Raw genomic sequence first — 20778 nt, 5'->3', positions numbered from 1 at the left:
AAGACTTCAGTTTTAAAACCACTTTTGCTGCTAGTCTTTCGAGCTTCAGAAAAAAACCTTGTGCATAACGTTGGGAATGCATATGAGTGTACTTTGTTGAGTAGAATGATTACTTCTTTTTTTTTTTTCTCTTTTCAGTGCATTGTTTTAAAAAGAGTAACAGAAAACAGTTTACTTTTCACAGAAGTTTCTTGGAGTGTTTTTGTTCGGGTTCTCCAACAAGGCTTCGGTGCACTGATACTACTCGATGTATGCTTTTTTTGACATCTTACAGCGCTTGGTGTAACATTTATGTGATTAGTTCTGAAATAGTGGAAGATTTTTTTTTGTGTTTTTTGGAAAAACTTGCAGTATAAATGGTACTATTAACTATTCTGTAAACACTGCCTGTTCATTTTGTTTCCCCTTATCCCCTTCTTGCGCATATTCTTTTTTGTTAATTTAAGTTCCTTAGTGCCATCCTGACGACCTCAAAAACAACGCCGACAAAAGAAGTGCCTCATGTCCATCTTAGTCTCCATCAGTTTAACATCTGTCTGTTCTGGTTCTATCGGTTTCTATTATTTTGTTGATTTGAGAATACCAAGTATATGATGTAAAATTGATAGTCCCAATAACTCCCATGGCATAGTTGTATTTTCTTTATACAGATGTAGCTTGTTACTTTTCATAAATATATAATGTAAATATGCATACATATGTTTGTAACTGTTTTTATGTTACATCATACACTTGTAATTTGACATATCAAATAACATTATCATAATAAAATTGTGAGTTTTAACCTGCCAGTGTATGTATGTTTTATTTTTACTTAAATCAATAAAGGCACAAATTATCCAATATTATTACAAATGTAAATAATACTTATGCTATCATGAAATAGCAAGACCAACATGTTGCATGTATTATCTCATTTACTCCCAGTAACGTATAAATACGTTTTTTTAATGTTCTAAGTGTCCCAAAGACGTATTTATACGTTTTTTTTGTTTTTTGTTTTTTTTATATGCTAGAGCTTACAGAAGGCTTTGATGCAGCCTCTCAACTGCAAAGAACGGTTGCAGAAATGGTAGTTATTACACAAATGGCCAGCAGGTGGCAGCAGAGTAAAGGAAATCAACCAGGGCCATCTAGAAAAAAAAGCTCAATTACTTACAATTTTAAATAGATTTGCGAAAACTGATTAAACTTAGCTCTCTTCTAATGCGAATTGCTGCAAAACGGAAACAGATAGAAACATACTTTTTTTTCCTGATGAAAGAAGATACTTTAATCTTTCTTTTGATAGGTTCCATGCTTTTATAGCAAAAGAACACAATATTCTGTGGGCCTTGCAAAATCAGTCAAAATCCAGTAAAACAGCCGGGAGCGAACGGGACTGCTTCTGTGAAAATGGCTGGGAGTGAATGAGTTAAATACATGATATTAACTATTAAAAATGCAGACACTTTAACATTACATTCATTTTAAAATTAATATGATTGCCCTTACTAAATTAGAAAACTTAACAAAGCGTTTTAAATTATGGAAATAAATTTGAAGATAATTGAAATTAACCTATAAAATATTTGTGTGTGTATATATATATTTATTTTTGTTTTGTAATACAAGTGTACTGTACATCATTTCACAAGTGAATGTAGCTACTATCTGATAATGAAAGAATGTTTTACAGAAGAATTTTTTTTAGATACGTTATATTTTTACAAATATTTTTTTTTTTTCACTGCCTCAGGAGATATTAACTACCGACCGATAAAGCAAAAGTTAATTAAAATGTCGACATGTGGCTTCAGTGTAGTAGGCGGAACGAAAGTTCGAATTGGAAGTTTCGGTTTCTGATCGGCCCACGAACACAACCGGAACAGCATGCTTACAACAAGACGTCCATGTTGTTTGGAATTCATAGAATTAGAACAAATGTACTTTTTTTTTAACCTCATAAACTCACTCCCACACTTAAACGTCATGTTGTGATGGTTAAAGCATAGAGGACGCGATGGAGTGTGACATTTTGGACTCTTTGGAGCAACTCGGGTGAGTTAATAACCGAGATAGCATGCTAACGCATAGCTTTACATTGTCGGCCCCCCGCCATGTTAAAGTCGACTATAATTCGGCTCAAAAATGTCTGTTGAAAATATTTCTACCGCTCAGCTATGACGGTCCCTTGACGGAGGAGGCGGTGTTGCTCCAAGCCGCGCAGGATGGCCTCTCGTCGGCTGAGTATGTGGACTTGTGCCGGTGGTTGGTGTCCCGTTTGAAGCCGCTGTGTGGCCTAGAGGAGAGCATCACTACCGGTCCAGGTGAACCGAAAATGACTCGAATCGACTTCATGTATGCTTATATGTACATAAAATTCTAACAATTAGAAAGGAGTGAAGGAAACATAGCGTTTTAATACAAATATACATATGTTCTCTTTTCCACCACTGCATTTAAATGTTTTGTGTTAATTAAAGCTGTGTCCACACAGGGGACATGGACAGCCTGGAGGTGGACATGAGGGGCTTGCTGAAGGAGCTTTGCTGCCCGTATGAAGTGTCAGCGATTCTGAATGGAAACACGAAAGACCATCTCAAGTTTGTCTGTAAGTCACGCTCAACGCTGACATGCATTGGAGCTTCTAAAGGCCGATGAACCTGGAGTGGTCGTAAGTGCCACGCTAGTGTTTTTGCTTTTTCTTTGGCTTTTTTCTGTGCAATTCTTTTCTAGTGATGCAGAGAGCAAAAGCTTGTTAAATCATTATAATATTTTACTGTCAGGTTATACAGACAGTTTTAACATTTTATTTATTTTTTTTGTATATTTTTTAAACATATCAGATTGAATAAGTGGTGAATCAATTTATTGTAAGTAATCAAATGGAAATTAAAAAACATTATTATTATTATTATTGTTGTTGTTATTATTATTATTATTATTATTATTATTATTATTATCTCAGGTATTGAACGTATTGTGCACTGGTACAGTTTGTAAAATAAAAAAAATAAAAAAATTAGTCCTGCATTAATAAATGCTTTATGACAACCACATTTTGACAATTTGGAACAAAGGATTTTAATTATTTTTATTAATTAATTAATTTATTTATTTATTTATTTATTATTTTTATCCATCCATCCATCCATCCATTGTCTTAACTGCTTTTCCTCACTTTTATTTATATGTAATTCTTTCCATTTTTTAAATTTTATTTTTTTATGCTAATTACTTCCTGTGGAAACTTTTCTTTTTTGTTCCACTGTGCTGTAGCCAACTTTGTGTTCCGTTATGTGTTTCTCCTGTAGTGTTTTTAAGCTCCGAGCTTCAGGCGGCGCAGATTGCCGTCAGCAGGCGAAGCAGCGTTCGGGGACAAAACGCGGGCTCGCCGTCTCGGGAGCTGCGGGATATCTGCCAGACTTTAAACGTTTCGCTGTGTAAGGGACAGGATGCTGCGGATGTCCTCTCGCTCATCCAAAACAAGGTGGAGTTCACTTGTGTCCTTTATGCTGTTTGAAATAGTTAAAAAAAAAAAAAAAATCCTGAAAGTGAGTTGGAATGTGTCGCTACAGGTGGACACACTGCTTGAGAAGTGCCCTGATGGCACAGTGGGAAAACCCGCTTTGAAGACAGCGCTCAGCGGTGAACAGTGGGTACGAGATGATGATGATGATGATGATGATGATGATGATGATTGTGCATCATATTTGATCAATCTCTATCTTGTTTTTTTTTTCTTCTCAAATACTCTTAGTCATTTATTTCCCATGTGGTCTTTTAGTTTGATAAATTAACTTTTTAAAGTGTCACAGAAGTATTGTATAAAATATTTTGGGTGTAACTCCACTTTCAGCCACTAGATGGCAGCACACTAAAATATTGATAAATGTGAAAGAAGAATTTGCAACAATTGGGATTTGTTTACTGTGAAAACGGAGACAGATCATTCCACTGTAATTGTGTTTTGGTTAACCACAGCTTGTTTTCTTGCAATATATGTTGAAATGTGTTTGTATTATTTAAAAAAAAAATCCATAAAAGCTATAAAACCATGTCTAGAGGGAGTATTTAAACATATATATATATATATATATATATATATATTTCGTGGATTTCACTCGATCTCTCACAAAGGTACCACAACATAGTGGTAGGGAATAACTGATGTAAACATTGTATGGTAACGTATGAATAACGATTTTTCCCGTGCATGTCCGTTCCACAGGAGAAGCTCTTCAGCATGAACTTGGTCATGTCATCAGAGTACGAATGTCGGCGCAGGATGCTGATCAAGCGGCTGGATGTCACCATCCAGTCGTTCGGGTGGTCCGAAAGGGCCAAGGCACGTTCATCCGTTAGCTACACTACAACCTCCAAAGCGTAGAGTTCAACCAACATGAACTGAAAAAAAAAAAAGTATCTCAAAAGCATCATCATGCCAGTTAACTAATTCATTGAGAATCAAAATTGTTGCCACCCCTCTTTTAATGGAAGAAAAGCCCTTAAAGATCACTTAAAAAAAAAAAAAAAAAAAAAAAAAAAGACTCAAAATTGACAAAAGTAGGAATACAGTTCCTGACAATTAATGAAAATTGTTTTAATTTTAGAGTCTAATAGAACTGTTTTAAAAATCAAATTAATAACTATGTTTCAAGTAAAAATGTAGGACAAAGTATTGTCAGACAGTCAAATGTTCTTCTGCTTTAATTCATATCGTTGTAAGCGTTAGGGGATCAAAAATACATTTTTTAAATGCCATATTTTTTAAATTAATCGGCCAATTTAGATCATAGCCATGTCTAATTTGAAGCAAAAAAAAAGGCTTTGCCGCTCTCATATAGCATTTATTAGCAATTACAAACCTTTTTTTTTTTTTTATTACGAGCAGATTTTTGCTATTTGTTGCAGGGCTCATGCCTTAATCCTGAATAGATTAGGTTCATTCGTTTTTTTTTAATTTACTGTACTTCTATTTGTAGTTTTTATAGACTTATTTCTGTCATTTTGTTTCCAACATTTTGTTTTGATATAAAACAGGAAGTGGACCTTACAAAAAACACATTTGTATGTATTTTGCATTTGTCTTTATATTTGAATGTTTTTTTTTTGTTTTGTTTTTTTGTTTTGTTTTTTTGTTTTTAATTCAGGTGAAGGTGGACAGAATGGCTGACGCATACCAGCCCAAAAGACACGGGCTGAGGGCCGAGTCCACCGTGGACGTCGCCACCCTGCTGGCCGCTAGAGAGGACGTCTGCAATGTGGTCAAGACCAGCAGCGGCGCCAGCAGGGAGAATACCGCCTGCGCCGTCAACAAGGTACGAGCGCGGCACCGCCGCCTCTCCTTCTGGGGATCAAACATTTGCTTTCAGATTAGCCTTTTCAGCTCCCCTTTCAGGAAACAACAAGTTGGGGAATATAATACAGAAACATGAAACAGTAGGACACGTGCAATGCATTCAACAGTTTGAGAAAGGTCAAATAAAGTTTATTTTTATATTTAGAATGTTTGTTTTTAAAATACTGTGCACTCAATCTTTTTTCCTGATATTTCTTAATTTAATACTTTTTCATTTTATTTTTAATTTCATAAAATAATTTAATAATTAAAAAAGACTGTACCAGGTGCACTTTTTTGTATACATTAAGTTTATTACAATTTTTATTGGCATTTTTTAAAACACATTTTGCACTATCATTCAGGCTAAATTGAATTGTATTTTTTCCTTTTTAATCACACAAAACCAAAAGATAGACTACAGGTCTTGTTTATTTAAATTTTTGGTTTATTTTTATTTGTTTTTACTTTATTAATTTTATTAATTTTGTTTATTAAAATTATATTCCACAGTTAATAAGGCGCACACAAGAACATCATATGTAAAGTTTTTTTTTTAGTCTTTTCTTAGAAACATTTGTACACATTTTTAAATTAAAAAACAAAAAAAACAAAAAAACAACCATATTAAAAGTGTGTGTTCCTACATCTCAACAAAACTCATATTGCGCATGTTTATCAGATCCAAATGGGAAGAGTCCCTGACCGAGGTGGACGCCCGTCAGAGATAGAAGCCCCGCTTCCTGAGATGCCCCCTTGGCAGAAAAGGCAAGATGGAGGAGGTGGATGGCGAGGAGGTGGAGGATGGCGAGGAGGAGGAGGAGGTGGAGGTGGTGGAGGAGGCGGATGGCGGGGAAAAGGAGGAGGAGGAGGTTGGCGTGGTGGGAGACACAACCACGATGGACACGGTGGAAAGCGAGGACGGTACCATTACTGACTTCTTGTTTACGTATTCTTTTTAATGACCCGTCAAAAGTTTTGAATGAAACAGAAAAAAACTCGGTCTGTAATGGATTATGCAGTTGAACATTTTTGTACATGCAAACATAGTCACCTCTCATTGTATAATGAATATTTTAACTGTTTTTCTCAACTCCTGCTCGTGGAATAGTATGATAATTACACCACCACTTCACCAAAGGAAACTAAACTTCCCCTCAAATAGTGACCACCCCGACTCAGTCACCATGTTGACCACTTAGCCACCCAGTGCTGCATCCACTTCAGAGGTCGGCTGCACAAATGTGACCCCTGGTGTTCTTATTGAGAAATATTTAGAGGTGCCTCATATTATTTTGAATGACTATTTATAAAATGTATTATTTGGTACAGTTGGTGGCAACAAGCTAGATCTGGCTTTGGACCTGAAAACGTCATTTTTGTTGCGAAAGATCATGTGGCCATCATATCTGAAAGGCCGGTTCACTTGCGAGTCAAATATTGAATTGCAGCAGTGCTTGTTGATGAAGGTCAACCACTGAAAAGTAAGATGATCACTGCACATCATGCGATACTTCAGTGGTATTCGGGGGCATTCGCCTGAAAGCAAACGTTAAGCTCAAATAGTGGTGTCATTTAAACAAATAAATAAGTAAGAAACTGTATTAGCGCCGTCAATTGCATGTAGACAAAACTCTTTTGCTAACCATAACACAGTTCACAGGAACTTGTGCAGTATTAATGATTTTGTTATGTGGCGACAAGGTCTTTAGTTTTGCAGACTGAGGTAGTTACTCATTAGTCCACAATGCTATTTATGTCTATGGTTACATACCTTTATTGGTTCATTGTTTTATGTTTGTTTTTCTTAGTCAGATTATCAGTGTATTGTGATTTCCCAGGATTGTTGTCGAAGTGATCATTTGAAAATGTAACCACTGGCAGCAATTTATAGAAATAAAATGTTGCATGTTATTTGCTTCATTTTTGTGAGAAATCAACATGATCAGTGTCTTAATAGAAATGAATATCGTGAACATAATTGGAGCATATTTGTTATTTCAGCAGTGTGTATCAAACTGGTAGTCCTTTACATGACATTACACCCAAGAAGTAGCTGAGTTTCCAAAAGGTTTGTGACCACTGCTCCAAATTAAAACTAGTTACTATTCCGAAAATGTGCAAGGACAAATAAATGACCTCACCCCATCGGACTGCGACTGAGTAAATAATCACTGCCTGGCCACAATTGAACATTTTCAAGATATTTATTCGAGTCACATTTTTTCATACTCTTTACAGTATTTCAAAGGCACGCCGTTTTGTTTTTGCATCAGACTTTATACAGTTTGTACAGTAAAGACGCATAACAAATCTTACATTGTGTACATTATCAACAAAGACGTGGACAAAACGGCCAAAAAAAAATAAAAAATAAATCACTTTGTTTTGCACTAAGACTCCATCAGTGTTTGAAGGGGAAAAAAAATCAAACTTTGAAAGTCATTTTTAAGGACTCGAAGACACACACTGTCTTTCGTGCATGCATGTGCCTTGTGCTTGTAACCGACCTCCATGGATGTTGCCGTTGAGCACACACAAACATCACTCAAACTTTTTCACTGCAATCAAACTTTCCTTCATCTTAATAAACAAAAAATACAGTCTGGAGGCACTTGATCAAATAAATGTTTAAATAAAAACTTTCAAGTTAAAAAAAAATCCTTTCTTGCTGTTCTTAATCCTTCATTTGTCAGCTTCTGCTTGCTTTGTCAATTCACGTTGGTCGAAATAGTTTTGATGCAGCACAGAACAGTTGAAACTACTTCATCCAGCAATCACCAATGTAAAAAAACAAAACACTATAATACTGTTTTGGAGAGTTGCGGGTCAGCCTAGTAGTTGTAGCACGTAGCATATTTTTGGCATTCTCAGATGAGGCGGGAGTTGCGGAGGTACTGGACAAGCACCTTGTAGATGAAGGTGTACTGGGACAAGGTCTGGACCATCATCATCCTCTGCTGGCGTAGCTTCATCAGCACGGTCTTAATGTCCAGCATCTGTGGGACGGTAGCCATTAAATGGGACATGATTGGAAACATAGGAAATAGTCTGGCTCCTCAATACAAAAGCTAAATAACACGCTACAGAGGTTAGCCTGCAGTGTTTCTCCTGCTATTTACTGTTCAGTACTCGCAAAGTCACCTTTTTGCATTTTTATGAGGAACCTGTAGTCTGTTCTTTGCCATGTTTGTGCTCTTTCTGAAATGCCACAAGAGGGCGCCAAAGCCATTTTTAAATAGGAACGTAGTCCTACTTTTCTCTTTAGAGCTTTGGCGCCATCTTGGTACCAAGTTCAAGTGATTTATCTCGGCAGAACATACTGACCTCGTTGTGCTCCAAGCAAGCGATCATAATTTCGGACAGGATGACCACGCCGCTGCGCCCCACTCCAGCGCTGCAATGTACCAATACGGGCAGGTTGCTGTTCTTTGGCTCGCTTATGCTGTTGGTGTGCCTCCGCACCGACTGGATCTCCTCCAGGTAGGCTGCAGACACGCAACACAAACAATTTAGCATCAAATATTAACAACGATAGAAGAAGAAAACCTCCCGTGACTCACTGAGGAAGCCTTTAAAATCGTCGGGACAGCCATGGTCCGGCCAGTCCGTGTACTGCAGGTGCCACACGGTCCTCTCCTGGCCCGTCACCAGGTGTTTGATCTTCAGGCCTGTGGTGGCGTAGCAGCCCGACTCGGTGCGGAAGCGCGTGGTGATCTTGAAGCGGCCGTACGTCACCGTGTTGTGCCGCGAGCCGAGGCGAGGCCAGTAGCGGAAGCTCTTTTCTCGCCCGCTCTCCTGCGCGACAGGCGAGAGACAATCGCTTTCAACATGACAACGCTTGAGTGAGTTTGAAACTTCACGTTATACCTCATCGTTCTCATTCACCATTTACAAACTTCAGAACGGGAAAGGGCCTCCTAAAACAATCAACGTACCTCTTCGGCGGTAACCATGGCAATGATGGCGACACTCTGCTCCCACACCATCTGCCAGAAGTCTTGGCATGTGTTGGAAAGAGGCCCCTGGCTGGCGATGTAGTTCCACTCGTGTCCTCCTACGTTGATCTGCCGAGACAAAAAAAAACAAAAACACTTCCACTTTAAGAAAACATGAGAAAAAAAAAATGAAGACACAAAAACAACACAAGCTTAAAACCTGTCACACCACAAGCCTCCCGTCACTCTCTTACGACGCAGCATGCCGCACATTTTTCTGGATGCTTGTGTCATTTGTTCTCACAGATAATGCTCACAGGCCACACCATTGGATGCAAGAGCTCATCAAGTTCCGCGTACATGCTCCGCCCACGCACAATGACAAATGTAAATGTTACATAATTTAGCATCACCCTTTGGTCTACTTTGCATGACTCAAGTTTGGTAGCAATCAGACAAAACCTCAAGGGCAAGTTCATGAGAAGCAGGGCTCTAAAATGGCTGCGTCAAACCAAAATGGAAGATTTCGGGGTTCCTAAACCTTTTTTGTGGGTTTACGAATTTTATGCTGCTAAGTGAAACGGGTGAAAATGTTCTAAATCTTGAGGAGTAGTCTGTCTTTAATCAGCTAGATAAAACGATTCAAACCAAAATGGCTGACGTCCTTTGTTATTCCAAGTATGGATTCTTGAGACATTATAGTGAGGCCAAATTTCATGTTGCCAAGTCAAACTGGCTTCATATGCTGAATTTTCAAAATCTCTTCTGGTTCACCTTCAGACACCTGCAAACTTTTTTTTCTTTTTTTTTAAATTAATGTGGCTTTAGGCATGGAAATGCCTACAAAACTTCATGTTGATGTAAAACTGGCTTCAGTTGCTGAATTTTTGAAATATTTAGTAGTAGCCTCAATATTTAAGGCTTATGGTGAAAAGTATCAATCAAACTTTGACATCTTGTATTGGATCTGGTTGTAAAGTGCGAGCGCTTACTTTAACGTGTGACGCGTTGATGTATCCCGTGTTGTTCTCTTTGGTGGGCACCAGCTCCACACGAGTGTCATCGTAGGGCAGCACGTCCTGGAAGCGGTTCTTGTCGGCGCTCTCGGCCATCTGGGCGACTGTGCACTCGGCCGCCGGGCGACATTTGGGGATGCTCTCGTACTCTTTCAGCAGCTCGCCCATCTCCATGTGCCGCTCCAGGATTTTACACTGAATGACATACCAGGTAGTGTTGATTTAGGTTGTTTTTTTTGTTTTGTTTTTTTTTGGATTTGTTTTCTCCGCCAGAAAGACGAGACTTGGAAGTCGGGCAATGCGTTCACACATAAAGCTCGGACATGATGTGAAATCTCGGTATTGTGTGGTTAGGTTTAATTCAATAATTTGACATTGTTTTTTTTTTGTCTGCATTTCAGATCTCCTGCTGTGTTGGAGGTTCTTGAATGCACCATCAAAGGTAAAAGTGAAAATGTTTCTGCTTCTTTGCTGTTACAGTTACTAACAATAACCAGTGCAGTGAAGTCAAGTTAGAATTTAAGATCTTGCATTAAAAAACAACAACAAAAAAACAACTTGATAATTTCCATTTTGTTATTTTATCAGGATTTTACCTTTGAATTGAATGTTTTTATTCTTATTTATTATTCTTTGCCTCGGAAAGCACGGCAGATTGCCTTGTGTATAGATTACAGCTCTGACTTGCTCCCAAAGTCCCGATTCGCTATTTGTGGTGAGGTGACATCAGAAAACGAGTTCCAAATTGATTTGTATGTCATTATCCAACAGATGAAAATTTCAACGTTAATCAAAATGGTAAAAGCGTTTTATCTACACCAACAGTGAGCACCCAAAGCGCTTCCCAAACTCTCACATTTCTTCATTTGAAAACTTGTGAAGTACAGAGACAGACATCAACATTGCTTTCAACTCCTACAACTTCTAAAAGTTCTTCTTTTGAAGTTTAATTTAAGCCAAAGATAAGAATCTGGCTTGGTTATTGTGTCTAATGGTGTTGTACAATGGCATTGGCAGGGATCAGGTGCATCCTGTAGCTAAAGTAGTTAGCAAGCTAGCTGGTGAAATGTTTACGACAGGACAAACAACCTTGGTTTGTTGCCATACATGACTAAGTGAAAGAGAAACCGGCAGCAAACAAAGGACAGAGGTTTTGCTAAATTACCAAGATAGGCTTCATTTTACTGAACGTTTGATTTGATGCTGATTAGCTGGATAACTAGTTACATAGTGTACACATTCATCCACGGTTGGGTATATTGCTGGAATGAACCTGCCTGCCAACACAAGATGCATGCACACACCCCACATGGCGAATTTATTATTAATTGCTGTGCACGGTTGAAAGCTAATCCAGGTGGAAACAGTTAACCAGTTTAGCTAGAAACAAGTCAAATGGCTGCTAAATTTCACTACGTGTTTATAATTCATTCTTACCCTCTCGTCATTGGAATCTCGTTCAGGCTGGTCCTTGACTTCACTCTGCATCGGGTGCCGGGACATCGACAGGCCGTTGAGATGGGCCACCTTCAGGGGCCCCATTTTCCTCACATCCGACCGCACGCTCTTCTTCATGCCCTGGCGTAGCGAGAGGAGCACATGCAGGGGATATGGTGAGGACGGCTGCCTGTGTGATTCTCACAGCCAGCAACGGTAGCTCGCTGTTGTGGGTGGGGACGACAAACGTCCCACTGGGAGCATCTCCAGTGAAATGTCACCCAGCCAGTTTCCTGACGTGCATCTTTCAAAATTGAGTCTCATACCACAACAGCTGATTGTCACGCTGATACAATGCTGAAGGCTAATTAGATTGAATGGGCTCGTATGGAAGGACTAGTGACAGAAAATTAGCTTACATGGAAGACTGAGGGGGGGGGGGGAACAAAAGCAAGGTGCTGGTACTTTTGTTTGTAACCGTTTAAGATATATGAAACTAGCTAGTAAAGTGGGTGGAAAACCCGCAAAAAAGGTAATGTCGTTGGGTTGCAGTAATGACTCGTTTGGGTTACAGCGCTGAATAGTCCAAGGTGAAGTCAAGAAAAATTTAACAATGCAGACGTCTGAAATAGGGCTTCCACCAAAGACTAATTTACTAGTCACTGATAATAATCGCAATTACTCAACTAATCGGATCATATGTGAATTGCATCATATTGCACCAGCAAACAGCTGCTATTATAAAACCATTTAAGATGTGAGCAGATTAAAATCATATACATTCAACGCTGATTTATCTTTGCTGCTTACACAAGCATTCCTGACATGTTTGTAAAATGATGGTGCAACTTATATTGAAGATACTTTGGTTGAAATAATTTTAGCTGTAAATGTTTAGTACATTTTAAAACGGAACAAAACAAACAAACTATACACTATGCATAGTTGCACACAGGAAAGCCACCTAGAAAAATCTGCTTTGAAAGGGGCTTTAAAGTAAAATGTTAAAAAATAAAAAATAAAAAATAAAAATTAAAAGACTCACCGGAGGAGGTAAACCTTCGATGGTCTTCTTGGCCTGAGGCACATCCGACACGGGCCTCTTCTTGAAGTCCTTCTTGGACTTGTGCTTGGCGTCGCCGCTCAGGTCTCCCTCGGACACTGACGGCATAATTCTGGCTTGCCGCACCTCGCGCAGGTACAGAGGCGCCGTCTCGTGGATCAAAGGATGAGCCTTGTAGGTGAGGGCGGCGGCTAGCGAGGGCTCCAGGGACGAGCCGATGGGATAAGCAGGGGGGGGCTCAAGGGGTGTCTGTTGTTGAGGAGCCGTGAAGATGTGATGTGGAGACTCCTCGGGGATGATGGCGGCTACTGCGTCATGAGAGAGCGGCGTGTGGCGCCCTGAGTCGTCTTCAAACTCCTCCTCATCGCCACTGCTGTGCACCAGCATGGTGGCATCAGAGAGGGATTTCTTGTGGCCGTACTGCACGTCTTCCTTGGTGTCACTCCTGTCTTCCGCCTTGGCACGCTCCAAAAACACGTTGAGCTGGGAACCCTGCGAGCGACCTCCACGCGGGGCCGGAGGAGGAGTGGCGGCTTCGACCGCCGAAGAGGACGCGTGCCGCTCTTTTAGCCGCATGCCCTCGAGGCTCTGCGCCAGTCCGGCTATCTCGATGGAGTTGCGCTTCTGGGCGTGGTAGGGGGGTCTGTGCGTGGGTCCGCTCCAAAGAGGCTCGGAAACCTCTTGCAGAGAGTGAGCCACGGGCAAGCTGTCCTCCTGGAACGTCTGCACCGAGTGGTGCACGCGGCGCGTGATGATCAGGTCCGGGTTGCTGCTGCTGACGTAGAGGTGGCGCGACAGGTCCGGCGTGCTGTTGGCGGGTCGGGGGTGAGCGTACGGGTACGGCGGCGGTGGCCTATACACCTGCGTCCTCATGATGTTGGGCGCCGGGTACTCTTGGGCTTGCTGTAGCTGGACGTTGGTGAGCTCTGGGACGCTGACCGCCCCCACCACAGGTCGCCTCTCGATGGGGTAAGGGTGGTACGGTGATGGGCTGTGGAAGCTGGAGCCCATGTGGAAAGGATAGTGGTGGTGGTGCTGGGCGGCGCCGCCATGTTCTCCTCGGATCTCAGGCTGACTGTAAACAAGAGGGTCCGGCCTGCTGTAAGCGTACGAGTTCCCGATGTTCAGGTTCCTCATGGAGTGGCTTTGCCGGTGCTCCTGGGACAAAAGCATCCCCCCGCCGCCTCGATTCTTCTGCCGCATCACCGTCTCGTAGTCCGGAGTTGCGCGGTAGGAAGGCGGGATGAGGGCGCTGTGCCGGTGCGAGGGCACGTAGTCGGGCCGGGTGATGTCGCTGGTGATCGACGGGTTGGAGGACATGGGTGAGGGCTGGAGGTAGTGCTGGGGATTGGTCAGGGAGCTGGTGCTGTGGGCGCTGTACACGCTGCCGTTACGCAAGCGCCCGCCGCTGCTGTACTCCATTGGTGGGCAGTCCAGGCTGGTCTGGGAGTGGTAGTAGTAACCGTTCTGGCTGTTCATATACAAGTTGTCTATGACAGAGGAACATGTCCAGGATGAGCGCCGTTGATGAATACTGGCAACAAGTTGAACGTTACCTTGCGATGAGGTGTAAGGCTCCGTGAAGTGGCCGTTGTAGTGCATTGGTGGCGGGGGCATCATGTAGCCCTGAGGCTTTGGCTGTTGTTCACAAAGAAGAAGAAAAAACAGAATGACTTAGTGCTCTTGTGATGTTTATACAAAAACTTGTAAAATTATTTGGCATGGCCAATGCAGTGATGTTAGATGACCACTAACAGTTGATGTACCCCAATTAACAGGTTAAAAGTTAAAAGTCAGAATGTTGATATACTGCATAACTGCACTCATGGAATTACTCTTGTCCAACCAAATTGCTTGGTGGGAACTAACCGTTAAATAACAAGAACAAGCATAGAACTCACCAGGGACAATCTTGTTGATGATCTACGTCTGACTGGGTTGATGACTGTGGACTGTGTTTGTCTGGTGAGAAAACAAGCCAGTCAACCAACCACCAAAAAATAGCACATTACTTTAAAGGTCACTTAAACACATGGTCAATAATATACTTTCTCTCGAACACAAATATGCAGTCCTAATTTTAGGAGCGAACACAAAAAAATAGATAAAAGTTTTTTGTTTTTTAAATTGAACTTGCTTAGATTCAACACATCTACCAAATAAAGGGACTATAAGAATTTCTGAATTAGACACAATTCAAAGATCAAAATAATCGTTAACGTAAATATGTAGGTAAAGCGGTGTCGGGGGATAAAAGGTGGCACAAATACAAACAAAAAAAGCGAATAACTTCATAAAGACAACACTCATTTCTTTATGATCTTCCATTTGGTTGTATTTGTATTTGAAACGTGCTTCTTGGCTAACTATGCTGCTCACCCCTTATTTGAAGGCGGAGAGGGACGAGAGAGCATTGGAAAACGAGGAAAGGCTAGAGTGAGGAGGGACTTCTGGGAGCCCTCAGGAGGCATGGGGTCGCACTCCTCCCTGAGGGGGAGGGGGGTATGAGGAGGTCAGAAGTGAGTCTTCCACAAGTCAGGAGCGGCGCTCGCCAGACAAGCGGCAAAAGAGGCAGGAAGTGGGTCAGACGTGTGAAACTTACAGGCTGCTCTTGTTGAGCTTATAAAACTTGAGTCTGGCCAGACACATGCGACACACATATTTGGAAGTTTCCATGTCTTCCTGTGGTACAAAAAGAAAAAGGAAGTGAAAAAGAGAGACAGCGAGAGGATTACAGCTGAGAACGCATTCCTCCACACAGACTTTCAGCTGACGCGATGTGACTTTAATGGCCAGACAACAACTACACAGGCACATTGTTCTGACTGGCTGAACCTAATTCCAAAAAGAGAGCGCAATGACGAGAAGGTGCAGGGGGAGAGAGCGAGAGAGACTTACTGTCTGGAATTGGACACTCTCCTCTCTGTTGAGCAACTCCAAGGCAAAGAAAGACCTGTTGTGACTCATGTTGTTAATTTCATTCCACCTGCACAGCCAATTCAAGCAAAAAGAAGAGAACACATGAGGTCATTGCAGTCATAGCAAAATGTTCACGACCAACGACACGCATGGGAGAGCAAGTCTACTATTCACGTTAGGTACAAGAGTGAGACAATGTTTATGGAGCTGTCCGTCTTCCGGACTCGGTTCCTTTAAGGCCAAATTTAGGTTTAAGAGAACATTTGAGAACCACTTGGATTACCTGAATAAATGAAGAGGCCTGCCATTTTTGTATTTGACAAAGATGCCATCGAGGCAGGAGCCCAACATCACGTCCGTGCCTGTGTTGTCCTGTTTACGCAACATGTGAAAAGTGACTCCTTTTGTCAAGGGTTGACATTTCATGGCACGCATTTTAGGCCAACCAGAACCGACCTTGGCTTGATAGCTCTCATGGCCGTAGCCCTCCATTTTCTCAACCTCCTGCATGTACAACATCTCGGCCTCAGGGGACGACAAACCCCTGAGAACGATACAAGTCAATAAATACAAGTGAGGACCAAGACAGCTTTCAAGAGAACTCTGTTGTGGTTGAGTGGATTACAGTTAGATTACCGTCACTGTTGTGTTTATTAGCATTTCCCAATCCCACACACTAGTCCATAAACCAAACCTTCCTGTTTACATTCTTGAGACCAGAACAGGGACTACTGAGAATACGCTAATGGCGCTCACCTGTAAGACTGATAGAGAAGTGCCACTTTCTGAGTGGCCTCCTCCAGCACCCGCTCATCCTGGATCCAGTCCTGCAAGGATAAAGCCCCAGTGATGCAAAGTGATGACAGAAAATGCCACCAATGGGCAAAGATCGCATTTCTTCATTTGGGTGCAGCAGATAACACACAAGCTGCTTACAATAGGGAACAGCGCAAACTTCTGGAGAAACTCCTGGGAATCGTAGCGATTGAAGTCTCCAAAATCGGCTGTGAAAGGAAGAAAAGATGTGTCAAGAAAAGTCCATTATGTCATATGTGAGAGGAAAACTTGCATTTAGGAATGGAGTATAGTAACTGTATTTTTCTTTCAGATGTAAACATGTCAACACAACCTCAGAATCTCCAGCCTGACTGCTGGCAACACTCACAAGCACCGGTATGTTCACTATCCTCGGTATCAGCAATGTTCGAAAACACAGCCTCCACTCCAGCGCCTCCGTCGGGGAAACCCCAATGTGAGTTACACCATTTATTTTAGGCACAAATTGACTTTTGTGTTTTATAGGCAGTGGTGGAAGAGCAAACAAAAATCTGCAAACGGTGAAGGCCTTTGAGACACAAAAGAGATCTCAGAGGTTCTGCTGTGCTAAAATGCAGGCACACAAGCAGTAGAGCCCGATATAACTTCGCCAGCAGTGTTTGAGATTCTTCTGGCTGGCCAAAAGGTTGGTAGGATATGTCAGGCTTTGGGTGCATGCTACTGGAATGCAGATTAACACATTTACAAGTCTGTGTCTGTTTTGAGAATATAATTTAGAAAACATTTTAATAACTACATTATTAAACATTACCATTATACTATATCCAAATGTTCTGGAGAAATGTAACTAGATGTATATGTGCTGGTACTGCTTTTTTTGGTTAGCAACAGAGTGTAAATGGGCTCAGTCATTGACTTTTTATTATTCAAGGGCGGGCTAATGGCATCAATGAAGAAAAGTATTTACAGTTAAGTATACAGTATTTATAATATTTCCGTGCGTAGAAAGTATATGTCTATTTGAGGTAGACTCCTCTGCAACAGAGCTACTCAACATCCCAGCCACTAAATGAGGCACTACCTGCGTGCAGTGCTCCATGGGCTGTTGTTGACATTGCGTCTTATGGATAATCACTATTTGTCATGCCAGTAATTACTGTGTCTGAGACAGCAGGTGATGAAAACAGTTCCAAAATAGCAGATGCATGTAAAACATTCATGTTACCTTGTACGGCTAGGCTAGCCAAGCGGATGGCTTGTTCTAAAGTGCACGAGATGCGGCCCTCCAGCACGTCCTTCTTCAACTGTAGATAATACTGATATCTGTAAGAACAGATCAGAACAGATCCTCTACACGTTAGGAAGCGCGAACGTGTTTGGACGGTTAACTAGCTCAAGATGTGGTGTTTGTCATAAGTGTACTTTTGGGACCGCTAGCGTTTTGTTTTTGTTTTTTTCATTTTCATGTGTTATTTGATACTGTAACTTCTAACATGGATTAACAGCGTGCGCGAAGTGTGACCAAAAAAAAAAAAAAGCGAGTCATTTCTTTATTGTCACCAGTTAATTGTGCGCGTTGCTCCAACTGCCATCCGATGGAAATTGAAATCTCTGTCTTTTTAACACACTAGAAGGTCAAAATTAAAGGGAGAGAATTATTGTATGTAATTGTCCAACTCCTGAGAAGAGAATTAAATTGTACACAAAATGTTTTAACAGTCCACAGCATGAATTTACAGTAAATGTGACTAATTAATGACAACAGACAGAAAAACTAAGCTGTCATGGTATTGCAGGAAGATCATAGCACTGACTAAAAATGTGCTGCCATTGCCTTTATTGCGCTCAGCCACTCTATGGGAGCATTTACTAGACATGCAGGGAATGCTATGATAGACATACAATGGGGATGATGAACATTGTACTACAAAATGTGGGCAAATTAAGAATGCAATGGTATGGTATTGACCACTTACGTTAGCCGCTAGCCTTCGCCACAATATTATTTCTTTGACCTTTACAGGTTCCACTGTGTTATCTAGTAGTGTTTCTCAGCATTCAGGCAATTTCTTTGCATAAGTCATCTTTTTTTAGTCCATTTTGGACTAAACAAAACAAAACTGTGTTACCTTGTGATCTCCTGTTGCAGCTGGGCGACACTGGGGATGTAGAACACAACTCCAAAGTAGACGGTAGGCTCCACGCCGTACTTGTCCAGCTGCTTCTTCAGCGGCTTCTCCAGGTCGATCCATCTCTGCTGGCTCTGCTTGTTCAGGTACCAGAGACTGAAGAATGTTATCTAGTGTGTAGAGAAAACACATAAGACTAAGCATGTTCTACTGTATGGTATAAATTTAAATCAGTAATAGCAAATGTGTTATCTAGCCTCCTCTCAACAATTCAATCCTTGTCATTTTCTTGCTGACAAGGCAACAACGCTCTCCTTGTACATGACAAACCTAATATGGGAAAAGAACAGGCAAAGCTGTCTATTGCTGACATACCTCTCTTAACTCCAGTCTCTGGGCGACTGCCTCCAAACATTCCTGGCCCGTGCTCTCCACTGACAGCGTGAACTCCACAAACTCGCCATTGAGCTGCTGGATGCGAGTGACCAGGCAGCTCTTGCTGGAAACGGTGTACCTTCTCGTGCGCTTGAGCTTCAAGCCGAAAGGCAATGGCATGATTCACGCCGGTGCAGATCCCTGGTGTCTAGTCTTCACAAATGACTCGCCACGCTGTTCTTCCTTCTAATAAGACCTTATGAATGGTGTAAATCATGGGGCTCATTGTCAGACAGACCTGAAAAGGTGACACAAGGTACGCTATTAGTGGGTAATGATGTCAGCCCTTATTTTTTTGGGTGATTATCATGGCGCAAAACTTCTCTAACTTCCTAAAATAGAGGCCTATGCCATTTAAGTTTTGTTTACAGAACATGAAAAGCTTAACTAAATTCTGATTCTATTATTATATTTATTAATAATTTAAGTTAATTTCAGGGATAGAGTTGAATGACCTGTTTAACTTAGGATGTAGCTGATTTTAGCAAAAGGTGACCAGCATCATGAGAAGTTGAAGGCAAAAAGGGTTGTATGACTTCTTCGGACTTAAGCGATTACTTTACTTTAAAAAGCTGACGATTGTGGTCTACTCATTTAGTTACACAACAGTACAGTATTTAGTCTGACTTTGTACCTTTGTAGTCGCTCAAACCAATGGAGACTGCGCAGGTGTACATCATTCAGTTTAGCCAACTGTTTTTAGTTTGATATAGCAATGCATTAATAAAATAATGTAAACAAAATAAGAAGTTCTGCACAGTTCTGAATGTAATTTACCCTAGTGAACTCACCCTTCAGTCATTAGTCGGTTCCAAATACTTCCAACAGTTGAACTCTAGCGTTAAATCCCTGCCCCCTTTAACTTAGCTGAGGTTAGAATGAACAAACGGCAAAACTACGCTTCAACTCCACTACTACATGACAACTACTGCTTTAGCATTTATCGCACCCAAAGCTCTTGATCGCAAAGTTACCGACCCGGTACTTAATTTCGTCTCGGTAGTCTCTCGGGTTGAGTTATATAAACGCAAAAACTGCAGGTTTAGCTCTAGCTTGCTAACACAGGCCCAGCAAAAAGACGGCACCCGCGAGTAGCTGACGTCGCCGGTAAATATTTTGGCCGGAGTCGCTTGACATTACCGCTGATCCGCCAGTAGAGTTTAAAGGTCCGAAGAGGGCTTGCGTCCCAGCGGCGCCTCTACCACAAATCAATTGCAATCTTTACGACTGGAAATAACTACATTAAATGGCGAATATGTGAGTTCCTAGGTCAGGGCGAATTTGTCACTCCATGCCCAAGTCCGCGTCCCGCATCACTCAGGTTCCAAGCGTGTTTTGCTTCCTGGGATAGGAGGCGCAACAAGTGTCTTCATCCGCGGATCTACAACTTTTGCGTTTTGTTTTTAGTCCGTAAAACGCTAACACAAACGTGCAGTTTCCTTGAAACATTTATGATTGCAAACGAAATGACACTATGGCTAAGTAAAGTTAGTAAACAAGCTCTGAAAATATGTAATAGTAGCACCGTCGCGGAAGGATACGCAGAGATTTTAGGGGGAGCCGTGACCTCAGACAGCTGGAATGCAGAGTGGTGAGAATTCTCCAAATGCGACGGACGGACAGCTGCCCGGCCCGGCTTGCCGCTGACCTCCATATATTTACCTTCCACCTCGGCTGACCGCCCTTATCACGCACGCTAAACATCGTATTGTGTAAGAATACCGACGTTTGTTTGCAACAT

General features: G+C 41.5%; 2 protein-coding genes across 5 annotated transcripts; one reads left to right on the top strand and one right to left on the bottom strand.

The window, feature by feature from the left end:
* Positions 1–1842: 1842 nt before the first annotated feature.
* LOC144031635 (protein FAM98B-like) lies at positions 1843–7237 on the top strand. The gene is made up of 8 exons (XM_077538958.1): positions 1843–2040; positions 2161–2309; positions 2480–2593; positions 3297–3472; positions 3561–3641; positions 4214–4330; positions 5136–5303; positions 6006–7237. The coding sequence occupies exons 1-8, from the start codon at positions 2003–2005 to the stop codon at positions 6258–6260; spliced, it is 1098 nt and encodes a 365-aa protein (XP_077395084.1). The 5' UTR covers positions 1843–2002; the 3' UTR covers positions 6261–7237.
* A 274-nt stretch (positions 7238–7511) lies between these two features.
* LOC144031634 (tyrosine-protein phosphatase non-receptor type 21-like) lies at positions 7512–20582 on the bottom strand. 4 transcript variants are annotated; one of them, XM_077538955.1, is made up of 20 exons: positions 20563–20582; positions 18978–19275; positions 18603–18772; positions 17699–17796; positions 16633–16700; positions 16453–16523; positions 16153–16240; positions 15980–16068; positions 15676–15763; positions 15380–15459; positions 15157–15264; positions 14679–14739; positions 14334–14415; positions 12760–14267; positions 11715–11855; positions 10254–10472; positions 9262–9390; positions 8887–9121; positions 8651–8811; positions 7512–8322 (listed from the first exon to the last, which is right to left on the bottom strand). In XM_077538955.1, exons 2-20 carry the CDS (start codon positions 19155–19157, stop codon positions 8194–8196), a joined length of 3705 nt encoding a protein of 1234 aa, XP_077395081.1. In that variant the 5' UTR covers positions 19158–19275; positions 20563–20582; the 3' UTR covers positions 7512–8193. The 4 variants fall into 4 exon arrangements, with proteins under 4 accessions (XP_077395081.1, XP_077395080.1, XP_077395082.1 ...); XM_077538954.1 differs by lacking the exon at positions 20563–20582 and adding an exon at positions 20178–20444; XM_077538956.1 differs by lacking the exon at positions 20563–20582 and adding an exon at positions 19829–19847.
* Between the last annotated feature and the right edge of the window lie 196 nt (positions 20583–20778).

The sequence above is a fragment of the Festucalex cinctus genome, chromosome 12 (assembly GCF_051991245.1).
Source record: "Festucalex cinctus isolate MCC-2025b chromosome 12, RoL_Fcin_1.0, whole genome shotgun sequence".
NCBI classification, from domain to species: Eukaryota; Metazoa; Chordata; class Actinopteri; order Syngnathiformes; family Syngnathidae; genus Festucalex; species Festucalex cinctus.
Note: the sequence above shows the minus strand (reverse complement) of the source record. Positions and strands in the feature narration are given on the sequence as shown.